Source organism: Rhododendron vialii, chromosome 1a, assembly GCF_030253575.1.
Source record: "Rhododendron vialii isolate Sample 1 chromosome 1a, ASM3025357v1".
NCBI lineage: Eukaryota > Viridiplantae > Streptophyta > Magnoliopsida > Ericales > Ericaceae > Rhododendron > Rhododendron vialii.
The window spans coordinates 40052489-40069010 of NC_080557.1; the positions used below are offsets into that span (position 1 = coordinate 40052489).

The window sequence follows — 16522 nt, forward strand, 5'->3', positions numbered from 1 at the left end:
TTTTTACACTTGTCTTTTGTTCACACTCTAAGTATGAGGTGTAAGTATTGCCTCTAATGAATCCGATTATTTTTTTTCCCTTTTTTTTACTAGATACATATTAAAAAATATAGTTAAAAAAATAAGTGTTTCAATTATCAATCTGTTTGAACCGGTGCAAAGATGTTATTTTTCTGATCATTTCATCCTAAATGGTAATAATAAATTTTTGGCTCCAATGCTTTTCAATGGACACCTTAAGAGAGCCTTGAAACTAAATAATAAGTCTTAGGGTGTTTGTTGAAAGGCACTACACAAAAAAATTTATTATGACCATTTAGAATAAAATAATCAAAAAATACGATCTTCGCCCCTGGTTTAACTGAATTGAAAATTGAAGCACTTAATTCTTGAATTATATATTTTAATATAGGAATATTTTTATTTATAGAAGTTAAATCAATAAAATAAAATAATTAAATAAAGAAAGAAAGAAATTAAAACGTGGGGTAATTTATTGGGTTGGGGAAGGGGGGAGGGGAGGGGGTTGCAAACAGATGGTTTATAATAAATGGGGGGCGGGGCGGGCGGTTGTGTCAAGGGGGATTAGCAATTTGCAAACAGATGGTTTATAATAAATCAGAAAGTCTACGTTTACCGCACCGCTGTTGAGTGGCGTGGTGGGCCTCAGCTATCAATCACATATAATGATAAATTTATGGTAGTTGACTAGTTGTATGCACTTGTCATCGATCTTACTTAGATCTCCTTAGGTGTGGGTGGGAGTTGAGTTTCTAAGAGTTATTAAAAAAAAAAAATTCATAGAAATTATTAACATTTGCATATAATATAGATGGTTAGATCCCTTAGTTCCCTTAATATGCAAGAAAATCTAACCTCACCCTAATTATCTAATACTATTACATAGTACGTATATGCAAAGCCTTATGCAACCACGTATATGCAAAGCCTTATGCAACCTGGCCATCAACCTCCACGTTCGTGCCTTCAATTACTCCTTATATTATTTTTCCCTTAATGTGCTCCTTATTTATTCCTACACATGCAATAAATTATTAGGTCCACAAAGAGAGCACTAATTATAAACAGCTCATCTAAATGAAATGATTTTTGCTCTAAAAACCCAATATATCTGACGAAGATTACCACTAATAAAATAAGATGTAGAAGACAAGATAAGACATAAAAGTAAATTAGATGAATATTTAAAAATTACTAATAACTTTCATATATTCCTGATTTCACTCACACCACTACTAGAAAATGACATTTTTGCATTCTGAAAAATAAGTAAGTCATTGCATGATTACCTTTATTTCTGGAACAAAAAAGAGGGGGGAAAAATGTATTACTACAAGGATTTGAAAGTGAATGTCAAATAGTTGTAGGAGTAGTAAATAGAGCACAAAGCTAAAACATTGAAAAATGAAATAAAAGAAAAAAAATGTAAATGGCAAAAATAATTACTCAATGTCCCAGGACATTGTCACGTGGTGCTCCAACTCATCTCTCCACAGCACATTTAAGTAGTCCCTATCACAAAGTGTTAGTAGCCCACACATTGTGCAAGGGGAGAAATTTTTGGCTGCAAATCGGTACCACGTGGCACCTGTGCAGCACATCTGAGCCGTCCAAACAATGCAACCAACGGCTCAGATTGAAACACTCTTTTTCTTTCCTTTTTTTTTTTTTTTAAATCCGTTCGTTACCTTTCAATCTGAGCCGTTGATTGCATGTTTAGACGGCTCGGATGTGCTGCACGGATACCACGTCAGCCGTACCCTATTTGCAATTAAAAAAATTCTTGTGCAAATATTTCCGTTTGAAAAAATATATATATATCTCGTGCGAGGGAGAAATTTGGGGCAACACTTGACAATGCCTTTAAAACACTAATCTATCCTTTTTCTTCTCTTCATAGTCAACTGCAGGTTCAAGGCCGCTTGATCTAACAAGAAGAAATTTTTTTTTTTTTTTGGTAACTTTAACAAGAAGCAATTTCATTCCTCTATCTATCCTCAACACTTCGCCTAGCTACCAATCAAATCCATTCTTACTTGTCCTTCATACAAACGCAAACATGAAAAGAGAGCCATTAGGATGGCATCGGTTGATCTCTGTGGAAAACATCGACAATTGTGAAATTACCGTAACAGTTAGATATCGACACATTGTATCCGCGATTCTGACTTCTGCCTGTCTGATCAATTTATCGCTGGACTTGATTCTTTCATTTGATTTGACTATGTATTTAATTAACTTGTGTGCAATAGATTTTTCCCTAGTTATATTAGAGGCACACGGTTGATTATAATCTTTATTGTTATTAATGAATTTCTAACGTGTTCCAGAAAAAAGAGCCCCAAAAAAATTTTTTGAAAAGAAAGGAAATGAAAAAAAAAGGAAGGAAAATCTGTACTCCTATTTTCTTTTTCCCAATCATTTGTGAGAGTTCCCTTTTCCCAATTAATTTGTGAACAGAAAACCCGAACAGAGTAGGGAAAAAAAGTGAAAATTTTTGGCTTTCGTTTTCATTTTGAAAATTGATTTTCACATTTCTTTCTTTATATTCACACTCCCTTCTTTCAATCTTTCAATTTTCGCTCGGAAAATTCAACTCTGCTTCGGTAGCATTATCCGCAAAAAGTCTTCCTTCCTTACAGCATCTTCCCCGGTGGTCCCATGTGCGCACACGGCACTCCCGCAGTCCCACCTTCAAAAAAGAAACAAATGTACTCTGTTGTTGTTTCCCTTCCAAAATCCAGAACTTCAACGAGCCCAAATGGAGACATCTTGTTATGGGCGAGATGGCATATACAGATCACCTCGCTCTCCTCAGCTTCTACCAGAAGATCCAAACCTCTCAATTGTCTCATTCCTCTTCCGGAACTCCTCCTCTTACTCCGATAAACCCGCCCTAATCGATGCCGACACCGGCCACACCCTCACCTTCTCCCAATTCAAATCCACCGTCGCCAAACTCTCCCACGCCTTCCTCCAACTGGGTATCAAGAAAAACGACATCGTCCTCATCTTCGCCCCCAATTCAATCCAATTCCCCATTTGTTTCTTTGCTATCATTGCAATCGGCGCTATTGCTACTACTGTAAACCCGGTGTACACGGTAGCAGAGATTTCAAAACAAGTCAAAGATTGTAAACCAAAGGTTATTGTTACAGTACCCGAATTATGGGATAAGGCTAAAAGGTTTGGATTGGATTACGTTTTCATGGGTACTGAGAAAAATTCTGACTTGATTGGTACAAGCTCGAATTCGAAGGTTACATGGTTAATTGATTTGGTCAAGGATTCTGGGTCGGAGTCGGATTTACTTCCTGTGGCTGAAATTAAATCGAGCGATACCGCTGCTCTGTTGTATTCTTCGGGCACGACAGGGTTAAGTAAAGGTGTAGTTTTGACCCATAGGAATTTTGTGGCATCGGCTTTAATGGTTACTGCTGATCAAGATCTGGCGGGGGAGATGAACCTCTTGTTCTTGTGTGTGTTGCCTATGTTTCATGTTTTTGGACTTGCTGTGATTATGTATGCCCGGCTGCAGAGGGGGGATGGGATTTTGTCGATGGCGAAATTCGATTTGCAGATGTTTTTGAGGGCTGTGGAGAAGTATAGAGTGACACATTTATGGGTTGTGCCTCCCATTGTGCTGGCACTGGCTAAGAATAGTGCGGGGAGGAAGTACAATGTGTCGTCGGTAAGGCAAATCTTGTGCGGTGCAGCGCCTTTGGGGAAGGATTCGATGGCAGAATGTGCGAAGAATTTCCCTCAGGCTGTAGTTATTCAGGTACTTTTTGTAGAAACTTTACATCCATCTCAAAACCAATTGGCAATGAGTGGAGAGGTCCCAGATGTTATTAAGTGATCACCCATTCCACTCCCAAGCAATGTGGGATTCTATTTCCTTAACATCCCCCCTCACGGGCAGCCGCATTTGAGATCTGTCACGTGTGGCCACTTTTTGGGTCCTATCATCGTGCAGCCTTTGTGCTGGTCTGTCATCGTGGGGTGTGGATTGTTAATTTTTTAAAATGTGGGGTGGAACGGGCCCCGCTCTGATACCATGTAGAAACTCTATATCCATCTCAAAACCAATTGGCAATGAGTGGAGAGGTCCCAGATGTTATTAAGTGATCACCCATTCCACTCCCAAGCAATGTGGGATTCTATTTCATTAACATCCCCGTGCAGCCGCATTTGAGGTCTGTCACGTGTGGCCACTTTTTGGGTCCTATCATCGTGCAGCCTTTTTGCTGGTCTGTCATCGTGGGGTGTGAATTGTTAATTTTTAAAATGTGGGGTGGAACGGGCCCCGCTCTGATACCATGTAGAAACTTTATATCCATCTCAAAACCAATTGGCAATGAGTGGAGAGGTCCCAGATGTTATTAAGTGATCACCCATTCCACTCCCAAGCAATGTGGGATTCTATTTCCTTAACACTTTTGGTCTGAATCCAATAGGGTCTGAAGTTGAAATAGCTCAAATCTTATCCAAATTCAAAAAATCAGACATCGGTTTCGAAAATCTGAATCCTTTCGAATTATATATACTAATGATTTTTTAGTCTAAATCCAATGGAGTACTTATTTTGGAATCATCTATACTTAATATTTGTACATTTAAATGTCGAATTTGGATTTTATTGGATTGGATTGGAGTTATCAGAATTTTTCGGATTGAATTGGATCAAATCCGCCTATGCAACAATGTTTTTCTTTTTAATTCGTATCCGCATAAAATTGTATATGTGAGTGAAAGAACTTAGATTTATCTACTGATTTTCAAATCATTCCATTTTAGCATCTGTTTGTCATTGTTAAATTATTCTCTCAACTTGAGCTATAAGAGCATCCGCAGTGGAATAAGCAAAAGTGAATAATCAAAACATGCCATAGCAGATTTTGATTATCCATTTAGAGGTTGCTAAAAGTTAGCAACGTCAAGTCTCACATTGGTTATTTTTTGCTCATAATCAAAATCAATGGGACCATTGCTTCCATCCCTGAGTTTTCCCCAAACTTTTCCCCCTCATTTCACGTAAATCTTTTGAAAAACTAGTTTATATGAAAAACAAATTTTTTTTAAAAAATATTTGTTCTTGAAAAAAAATAGTTTATCAAACAGTTTTTGGAAGAAAAAAACAGTTTAAGTTAAAAACAGTTAAATAAAAAATAGTTTATGAAAAAAAGTGTAAATAAAAAGTTTTGTGTAAATACAATTTTTTTTAAAAATAGTTTTAAAAAAATTGAAAAAACAAATAGTTTTAAAAAAATTGAAGAAACTGTTTTTATAAAAAAAATAAAATTAAAAAAAAAGTTCATATAAAGACCTTTTTTTTTTTTTAGAAAAAGTTTCTAAAAAGAATAGTAGGAATAGTTTTTTATAATTATTTTTTGAAAATATTGTTGAGAGAGAGAGAGAGAGAGAGAGAGAGAGAGAGAGAGAGAGAGAGAGAGAGAGAAGATTTTTATGTGATGATGGGTGTGCTTGATTGACAAAATGTGGGGATCACTAAATTTGATTTATCGCCAAAATGCTGCTAGTTTTGATTATTTAAAAGCCAAAATTTGATGAGTTGCTAAGAGCATCCACAGTGGAATAATCAAACGTGGATAATCAAAAGTTGCCACATCATCTTTTTGTTATCCATTTAAGAGTTGCTAAGGTTAGCAATGTAGATGTTCACAATGACATAATCAAAATTGAATAATTAAAACTTGCCACGTCAAATTTTCAACCTATAAAAATCAAAAAATTGTCACCATATAAAACAATTTTTTTTAAAAATAGTTTTCAAACTAATAAAAAAAGGTTATTAGAATTTCAAAATAATTTTTTGAAAACTTTTATTTTGAAAAAAAAAACACTTTTTGGAAAAAGTTTCTAAAAAAAGACAATTTTTTTTAAAATAACAATTTTTGAAAAAAAAATAGTTTTAAAAATAGTTTTTGAAAAACAATTTTATTGTTTTGCAAAAAACACAAAAACTTTTTTTAAAATATTCTTCTTAAAAACATTGGAGAGAGAGAGAGAGAGAGAGAGAGAGAGAGAGAGAGAGAGAGAGAGAGAGAGAAGGTTTTTGGTTATTGGCAAAATATTGCTAGTTTTGATTATTCAAGGGCCAAAATTTGATGAGTTACTAAGATGTTGTCAAATTTGATTATGTCACTGTGATCACTTATTTGAAAAAACATTGTTAACTTAGCAATCCTATAGTTTTGGTTATTCCACTGTGGATGCTTTAAGAGGTTATTAAGTTTGGTTATTTCAATATGAACTCTTTTTTAAGCAAATATTGCTAATTTTAATAACTTTTTATTTTGCTTATTCCACTGTGGATACTCTAAGTCCGTTATGAGAAAACAATGCTCATAAAGACACCGATGAATGTTTTTCTTGTTATTTAACTTCAGCACAATGCAGTGGTCATATTTTGAATTTTGGAATATTGCTCTGATTGGTTGTCATGACTCATGAATGACTTTACTACTTGCTCATGCGATTTTTTTGTGCGGATTGGGATTGCCAAATGTGCTCTAATGTCGAAAGAACTCTTGATTTTAGGGCTATGGAATGACAGAAACTTGTGGGATTGTCTCAATTGAGAATCCAAAGTTAGGTACTCGACATTCTGGTTCAGCAGGACTCCTTGTTCCAGGAGTGGAAAGTCAAATAGTTGGCATAGATACTCTCAAGCCTCTTCCTCCTACACATTTGGGTGAAATATGGGTTCGGGGAGCTAACATGATGCAAGGTAAAGTATTGCTAAGTTTTGCAGTTTGGTAATTAATGTGCTCTTAATTTGAATACGTAGACAAAACAGTCTTCAGGTGGTACTTCCGGTTGAGAAGTTACTTAGAATGCTGTCAAGCTATCAGTATCTTCGGTTTCATAGTTAGGAGCACAAGGAATAATTCATTATGAATTAAGACATAAGAAACTGTACTACAAGACGGAGGAGGAACTTTAGGACACCCTTAATTGATTGTCTAAATCAAAAAATCAATATTTCTATTATAACAATTGCAAAACCTTACAGAAACAAGAAATAAAATGACCATAATTTTAGGTATTCCTATTGAATTTTAATATCTTGAAAGAGGCATCAATTTTGAGCGGATATTCAGATCCTTAATGAGTTTTACAAAGTCCTTGCAACTGCTGTTTTGCTAGTACGCTCAATGCATTTGCTTGCGTTTACATTCAAGAAAAGTTATTTCTTAAACTGCAAATTTTTTTAGGTTATTTAAACAACCCAGAGGCCACCAAACTTACTATAGATGAGCAAGGATGGGTCCACACAGGAGATCTCGGATATTTTGATGAGGAAGGACAATTATTTATCACTGGCCGACTTAAAGAGCTCATCAAGTGCAACGGCTTTCAAGTAACCTTTTTTTACTACAATTTACGCATCATTCGGCTTGGTAGTTTTCTTTTCTAGTGGTATCAAATACTATCTTTTATCGTCCTTGTCGAATCCGGATCCTCTGTTAGCATTTACCTGTGAGGATCATGTGAGGGTTTTGCTGAAAGGCTGACAACACATTAATGAAAAGATCCAATGGTTCACAATAGCCCTCATTATTTCTAAATAAAACGTCACCGTTTAGAGGGTAAAATCCTAACGGAGAAAATCCCCTGATGTTATCTTCTCTTCTTCGTTCCTTCCCACAATGATAGCAAAGAAACTCTTCTCAGTTCTTTCCCAATGCTGATCGGTACCTCCATTGTTAAGGTTCCATTTTTTGTTTTGTACACCAATCCCCGAAACCAGTGTTAGGGTTCCATTTTTGTTTTGTACACCAATCCCCCAAATCAAGGTCTCTCTTGCCCTTTCCCTGTTGAATCTTCGAACGGTCGGGTTCGAAATCAAACCCCAAAAATGGCAAGAAAATTATAAAATGTTCCAGCCACAAGCCGTGGAATGCAATTCGCGGAGTGGAACGGAGGAAGACACTAATTAGCGTTGGAAGAATTGGTTGAGAACGGAGAAGAAGGTTCTCACCGGAGAAGAAGGAATTAACGGCTGTGGAAGAAGATTTCAACGGTTCGGATTTTCCTCCGTTAAAATTTTATCCCCTGAAGCAGCATTGTTTTGTTTACAAACAAAGAGGGCTGTTGTGGACCATTAGATCTCCTCATTAATACGTGTTGTCACCTTCTCAGCAAAATCCTCACACGATCCTCACAGGAAAATCCTCATGGAGGATCTGGATTCGTCCTTGTCTAGCTAATTTGCGGGAGGACCTACAGTAATTGAGATTGTTCTTTTATGATGTGTTGTATAACGGAAAATGATATTGGCACTCCAAAAATTGATGGAAGCACTCCAAAAAAATAAAGGAAAGTGGCTTTAGAATTACACTAGTTTTGGAGTGCCGGCATCAATTTTTGGAGTGCCAATGTCATTTACCAAATTAAAAATTTCATGATAGTGAGAAAAGACGGAAGCACAGGTGGGCTTATGGGGGCGACAGCCTCCCAGTTGTTCCGAATTTTCATAATTATCCAAGTATTTTGTTGTTTAAATATCAAAATTATACATGGTGGCGCCCCATCGAATAAAAATATATAGTGAACCAAAAAGGACATTTTCAATTATGAATATTGTTAAAATGCATATTTCTGATGGAGGATAGGTTTCTCATAAATGTTTTACTAGTTATATTTATTGAGAAGAAAATTACAGCAAAAATTAGTCTCAACTCAATCATAGATAACTTTTGGATTTAAGGTTTCATTAAATTACATTTTGATACATGCTTGAGCTACAACGTATTGAGAAACTTTTTATTTTTTTTCACCTTTTAGTTGTTTTTGATTTGTTAAGATCACCTAGATTTATTGTGTTTGTTAGCTCCAAAAAGCCGTTCTCTTTTGGTTGGCAATTTCATAGACAAATCACACATTTATTTGTATTTCGTATTTATTGATTATTGGGTACTATTTGGTCATTTAAATATATTATATTTTTGAGCATCAAAATTTCAAAATCTCTTTGTTCATGTTGTGGCCGGCTCCGTCGCGTAGAAAATTCTGGGAGTAAGCCTCTTTTTTTGCTTGTGTGTCCGTGTTTCTTTCTTCTTCTTTCTTAAAAGCAGTATTGTCTTTCTTTGCATGTACAAGCATCAGATTGGGTTATACTTACAGGTAGTCCTATGATACACCCCCTAATAAGGGGTGTACCATACGCACCATGATTTTAAACCATTAGATTTAAAAATGAATAATCTGGACCACCCATTTATTAAATCAATTAATAAAATAAAAAAATGACTTAGCAGGTAATAAGTTATTCACTCTTCCTTGACTCTCTCTCCCTCTCCCTCATTTGTAAAATACTGCAAATTATATAATATAACCATAATTATTATGATAACACAAAAAATTGGCATTTTCTTAGCACAATGTGTCGTACCAAAAGAACATTTAGAATTGTGCATTCAATATATATAAAACCAATTTCTCTGTTGTAATTGAATGTACGGTTGACTTGCAACCACGACACAATAATGACGATCAAAATCATTGATTTCGTTATATTTGTTGATTAAATAATTCACGTAATTTTTTGGTTCAATAGGGTTTAGAAAGCCCTCTCATTGGCACCCGAATTCAATAGTAAAAAGATTTTTTTTGTCTGATTAAGGCTCTAATGATAAGCGATCAACTTCATTCTTGTATCTGGATACATTAAATTTTTTCGATTACGCAGTTGTCGATGTCTAATATTGGTGACAATATTGAATATCGTATGACTTGATATTCTAACAGTTATGACCGATCATTCTAAAAATATACTCGCTAACGACGTTTAGTTATAGTATGATATTTTGCCGATTATAACTATCGTTAACTGAATATTCTGATTGAATTTTTTTATACGACACGTTGTGGATATGAAAACGTTAATTTATGGTGTTGTCATAACAAATTTGATTATATTACTGAATTTATGGTTTGGTATTTTGTTGATTATAACTATCGTTAACTGAACATTCCGATTGAATTTTTTTCATACGACACGTTGTGGGTATGAAAACGTCAATTTATGATATTGTTATAACAAATTTGGTTATATTATTGAATTTGTGGTATGATATTTTGCTAATTATAACTATCGTTAATTGAACATTTCAATTGAATTTTTTTATACGACACGTTGTGGGTATGAAAACGTCAATTTATGGTGTTGTCATAACAAATTTGGTTATATTACTGAATTTATGGTTTGGTATTTTGCTAATTAAAACTATCGTTAACTGAACATTCCGATTGAATTTTTTTTAGATGACACGTTGTGGGTATGAAAACATCAATTTATGGTGTAGTCATAACAAATTTGGTTATATTACTAAATTTGTGGTATTTTGGTCTTGTTACAGAATATTTTAATCAATTTCCTTTGCTAGTTGTGGGCAAAAAAATGCCAAATTATGGTATTGTCATAACAATTATGGTTTGTTATATAATTTGTAGTATTTAAATATATTTTCTTTTGATACGACACGTTGTGGTAAGAAAATGACAATTTTAGGTGTTGTCATAACAAATTTAGTTATTTTACTGAATTTGTGGTATTTTACACATGTATTTTGTTTGGGTATAACAATTGTTGATTCTGGTACGACATATTTTGATTTTGTTACGGAATATCATACGTGTCAAAGAATTTTTAGTACGACTCATTGTGGTAAGATAATGCCAATTTATGGTATTGTCATAACATTTGTGGGTAGCATTATTTAATTTGTGATATTGTACACATATATTTAGTTAGGGTACAAGTAATATGGTTTCTGGTACGAATAATTATGGTTACATAATAACAATATTTTTTAACTATAGATAACCTACTAATGACCTGTTCAACAGGCAAATTTTAATGTAGAAGTCGTAACTAGTATAAAAAATATGCATTAGAAAAACAAAAAATCGTCATAATGAAAATCACAAATTGTCATAATTGAAACATACGGTATACTCTGTGTACCATAGCTTTGCCCTATACTTACTTCATTAGCAGGAATGAAATTGCAAGTACTACCAGTTCCACCCAGGATTGGGAAATCCTGTAGTGCAAAGTCCTGGCCTGCAAGACACACTCTGTAGGGCGCATATGGGTCATTGATCTTTACAATGAATGGTTGAGATATAATTTTTAATTATGATCAGTAAGAATCATTTATTACTGGTTATAATTGATTTTTGATCTGGACCATTGATTGATGAGATCGATAGTTGTGTGTCGCTCTACATGCGCACTACATAGGAGTGCACCACAGCACCCCCGGATCCGTTCAACCCATAGGATATAGGCATTGCAACCTAGCGCTGTAGTTGTAGCTCAAGCGGTTGTGAGTGGACACTTTGGTGTCATTATGTGAGGTCTCAGGCTCAAATCGATGGAATGACGTTGGTTTGTCGTAGTAATCTATCTCTACTAACATTCTATCGTGTGCCAACAAAAAACAAACAGGCATTGCATAATTATGTTTTAATTGTATTACATTTGTTGTATTCTGATGCAGTCATTCACATTTTGTTTGGCTACTCGTAAAATTACATGATCATGGATTTATTTTTTTTTTTTTGACAAGTACATGATCATAGAGTTGCACTCGAATAATATGTAGTTCATCATGTTTTCATGTTCAATTTTACTATTGCCAGATTGCACCAGCAGAGCTCGAAGGGTTGCTCGTTTCTCACCCCGAAATACTGGATGCAGTCGTTTTTCCGTAAGCAAACATACAAATTTTCTACAACTGCAAAACACGTAACTCATGAAAAATGTAACTTTTAATCCGGTACTTCTTCCCTTTAGGTTGCCCGATGCTAAAGCTGGTGAGGTCCCAGTTGCAAATGTTATCCGCTCTCCCACCAGTTCTCTTACAGAAGAAGATGTGAAGAAATTCATTGCAGACCAGGTAGGATTACACCACTAGATAATCAATATGTCATATGCAGTAGATCACAAGCCCAAGTCAAGTGGTGATCACTAGAGAGATTTCTTTGGTAGGACTAATTTGCGAAAACTTGACACTTTGGTGATCTGCCTCAATTGGTTAAAATTAAAGACTTTAATGTTGGAATATGTGTGAAGTTAAACCCCCACATCCCTCCGAAAGAAAATTTAGTGGCTCATATACAAGGCTTGGTCTTTTGAGCGAGTATGAGTTCCGAGCAACATTAGTAGTTTCTAAGTACTCTTTGATTGAAAGGTCCCAGCTAGGCCTTCTAAAGTACACATAAAGATGGGATTGAGAAATGGGATTCAAGTTCTCAATATTGTTTCTTAGAGTAGGATCACATGGACCGGGGAGAATTCAAGGCTGAATATTTTGGCCTCTGTGTTGACTAATTAAACATTTTAAAAATGCGTAAAGTAAGTTTATTTGTTGTTGTTCTTCTTCTTCTTCAGGTTGCACCTTTTAAAAGATTGCGTAGAGTTAAATTCGTGGACAGTGTTCCTAAAAATGCTGCAGGAAAAATTCTCAAAAGAGTGCTCATTGAGGAAGTTCGGTCCAAGCTATGAAATCCTTCAGTATTGCCTGAAACAAAGAATATGGTTCAACTGTGTATGCTGTGATTGCTTGTTGGTTCCCATGGTCTTTAAAAATCCAAGTTTCACCTGTTTTGTTCAAGATTGGTGTATAAGGTTGTATAACCCTCCAATAAACTTTTACTGAAGTTTGTGACCACTTACATTGTTAGAATCATTGCATATACTAAATTATATCGTGATCATATCGTAATATTGAGATTGTGATTTGATTGTAATTGATTACGATTTCATTATAATTAGGATGATTCCCTTCCGTAGTTAGGTTCAATACTCTTGTATAAATAAAAGCCTCATTGTACGGTTTCATTATTGAATTCAATAAATATTTCTTCTCTCATATTTAACATACATATATTTTGCAATGTATGTAAATGAGTGGGCTAGTCCGGTCCAAGCCCATCGGATTCGGCTGAAATTCATGCTAGAGCCAAGCCTGCCTATGTGAAAAAATATAGGTCCAGACCCAATCCACGATCCTTACATGTTCGGGTTAAGAGCTTGGGTTTGAGCTCAGGCACCGGCTATACAGGGTCTGTTTTTTAGAACTTTCTTTTGTACGAGTAAACTGTACGTTTTAATTTTAGAATGTATTTGTTACTTTAATTACTTGAAAATGAAGTGACTACACGGTTTTAAAGTTTGCACTTTTAACACTTGGGTTTGTGGTTTCTAGATTAAAAACAATCATATCATATACAACTTTGTTCTTTGTTCTTTGGACGTGTACGACTTAAAGAATTATAGACATATTCCTCATGGTGGGCTAAGATCGGGCATTCACGGGTTAAAACCTTTGGACTTGGGACCGGGTTAGCTGGGTAGCCCAACATGCCGTGCTTCAAAGTAGGGCAAGGCTTCAAAACTTTTAGCCCAAGCCCTATCCATTGAGATCGGGTTGGTAAGGGCCGAGCTGAATTTCAACTGGCTCGGGGGGCGTCAGGCCACAGGGCCAGATTTACACCCCGCAGTAGTATCAAATATGACAACATACGAATGTTTAAGGGAAAATGACGGCCCGGGACATGTTTTGATAATTAATACCCGTTAATGACAAACTAAAAACATTTGTTAATGCTGAAAATGTCCTTGAAGGGTATTAATTATCAAAACACGTCATTGGCCGTCATTTTCCCAATGTTTTATGTGATGCTTATGAATGAGTGCATGATAAACCTTGTTCTATGTTTCCATTCAAGGTGCGGAAAGAAAACGTTGACGGTGTCAAGGCAGTCTTGAAATTGGAACAATGGAACGGCAGAAACACATGTGAACTTCTTGTAGAATTGAATTTAAAAGGCAAAATGAGAGAATTATTTAGACAAACTGATGATGTGCTTGTTGTAGAATTAAATTTAAAAGGCAAAGCGAGAGAATTATTTAGAGAAACAGACGATGTCGAGGCTGTCTTGAATTGGAACAACAACAACAACAACAAAAAAAAAAGGTTTGCTTATTGTGGAACTGAAGTTGAAAGGAATAATGAGAGAATTATTTGGAGAAAGATGGTTTATAAATCAGAAAGCCTACATTTACCGCACCAATTCACCGCTGCTGAGGGGCACGGTGGGCTCCAGCTATTAACCATACCAATAATGTTAGGGTCACTTCTCTCCACCACTCCTCCTACCACTCCTGCTGAGTTGGCATGTCCAACTCAGCCTAGTAAAAACAAACAAAACAAAACAAAAATCAAATCCATGCCCATTTCTAAATTGCTAGCGGCCCAGCGCCGGCCACCGACCGCCACCACCATTAGCACCTTCATGACCATCGACCGTTTTTCACACCAATAATGTCGAACCGTTATTTAATTATGTCTGTTATGGCATTCAACGTCACATTTGCAAGTCTGTTTTTAGAGCGGTCACAGAAAGTGGTCTTGTGTAACTAAATCCCTAAGGGCACTCAGGGCCCAACAATCTCTCCCTCATGATAATGCTCCCGTAACTTGAACCCATGACTTCCTGGTTCTGATACCATTTATCGGACCACTTTTCCACCATCTCTTCTAAAATCAATTGGTGTTAGGGAGGTCTTCAATTAAGTCTTTTATGACATTCGACATCGCACCTGCAAATATGTTTTTAGAGCGGTCACAGAGAATGACATTATATTATTAAATACATAGGGACACTCCGAACCCAACAAATAAGAGGTAGAAGACAAGATAAGACATAAAAGCAAATTTATACAAATGATAATAATAACTTCCATTCTTGATTTCACTCACACCACTGCTAGAAGATGACATTTTCACTCTGAAAAATAAGTAAATCATTGCATGAAGTTGGAATCAAGATTCGTTTATCACTGAAAATTTGCTACACACCAAAAATAAACAAGATTAGAAACTTACTGGACCAATTTCAGGCGTCTGGAAATTGGTAATTGAGGCTAGTATTTTTATGGAGAATATTATATCCTTAAAAGCAAATTCGTCCCCCACACCAGTGCTCTTGGGTCTCTTGAACGTTTGCCTTCCAGGATTATCCGATTTTCAAAGAACGGAAGTAGCACTAGAATCTGTTCAACTGGAAAATCAGGATGTGCAGAACTCTCTCAGAATATGTATTTTATGAGTGCAGGTATTTTCGTAACTTAAATGGGAGGAGATGGATCCTATTTATAGAGAAGTAGGCACCCCAATGAAGAGGAACGATGACTGTTCGGAATGGTGTTAGAAAAAGACGCAACTGTTTGAAGTGATCTCAGTCGAAGAGACACCACTGTTCGAACTTGTTTTGGCCGAACCAACACTACACTTCCCTATTTTCCAAAGGCGCAAGTTGCCAAGGAAAATGAAGTGTTGACACCCATTGGTTTAGTTGCCACATGTTGGTTTATAACCAACTCTAAATTTAATTCAAAAGCTTAAATAAATGAAGTAACTAATTTAATTAATTACTTCAAGTACCCAACAAACTTTAAGCCTTAGAATCTTATGAACCCGTTGTCACACACAGCCCGGTTCGGTGGCAAACCAAACAATTTCAATCACTCCATATTTATTTATCCATTGCAGGACAAATAAATTATAACCAAATCAAATGATTTATTCTGGAGTCAATTTCCAACTCACTTACTTCCAACATGAAGTACCTTTATTTCTAGAAGCCAAAAAAAGAGAGGGAAAAAATGTATCACTACAAGGATTTGAGAATGAATGTCAAATAGTTGTAGCCTGTAGGAGTAGTAAATACAGCATGAAGCTCAAACATTGAAAAATTCAATAAAAGGGAAGGAAAAATAAGGGTAAACGGAAAAAAATACTCAATACTCCAGGGTATTGCCACATGGTGCTACAACTTATCTCTCTACCGCACATTTAAGTGGTTCCTATCACAAAGTGTTAGTAGCCCACACTTTGTGTGAGGAAGAGAGAGTTGGGGCAATACTTGACAATGACTCTGAAACACTTGCCATGTTCGTTTTAGAATTTGGATTTTGAATTTTGGGTAATGAGTGAAGAGATATATAGAGAGAAATGAGAGTAATAATTGAAAGAATATTTATTGAAGACTGTGTGTAGAGAAAAAGTCCAAAATTCAAAATTCCAAAACGAACGAATCCAAAACGGGTTGTTAGCCTCTCAAAGTCAATAGTCTCGTAAAATTTTCAGGTACGGAGAAATGTTTGACCAAAATTTTACATAACTTATACAATACAACCCAAACATGAAAAGAGAGCCAGGAAAAAATAAAATAAAAGTAAATGATATTACAAGACTATTGACTTTGAGAGGAATAAAAGTACAAAATAAAAGTAATTAATGCAGACACTCCAAAATCAGTGAAATTTTAAAGTTACTTATCTTAGTTTTTTGGAATGCAAATATCATTTTTAAAAATAAAACATGAAATAAGAGCCCAAAAATAGAGAGAGAGAGAGAGAGAGAGAGAGAGAGAAGGAAATGAAAAAAAAGAGAAGAGAAAA

At 35.5% G+C, this 16522-nt stretch overlaps 1 protein-coding gene across 1 annotated transcript; it reads left to right on the forward strand.

Annotated features, from left to right (window-relative positions):
• Positions 1-2577: 2577 nt before the first annotated feature.
• LOC131308476 (probable CoA ligase CCL7) lies at positions 2578-12937 on the forward strand. The gene is made up of 6 exons (XM_058335422.1): positions 2578-3802; positions 6583-6772; positions 7260-7405; positions 11695-11762; positions 11849-11951; positions 12446-12937. Exons 1-6 carry the CDS (start codon positions 2783-2785, stop codon positions 12557-12559), a joined length of 1641 nt encoding a protein of 546 aa, XP_058191405.1. The 5' UTR covers positions 2578-2782; the 3' UTR covers positions 12560-12937.
• Positions 12938-16522: the final 3585 nt, after the last annotated feature.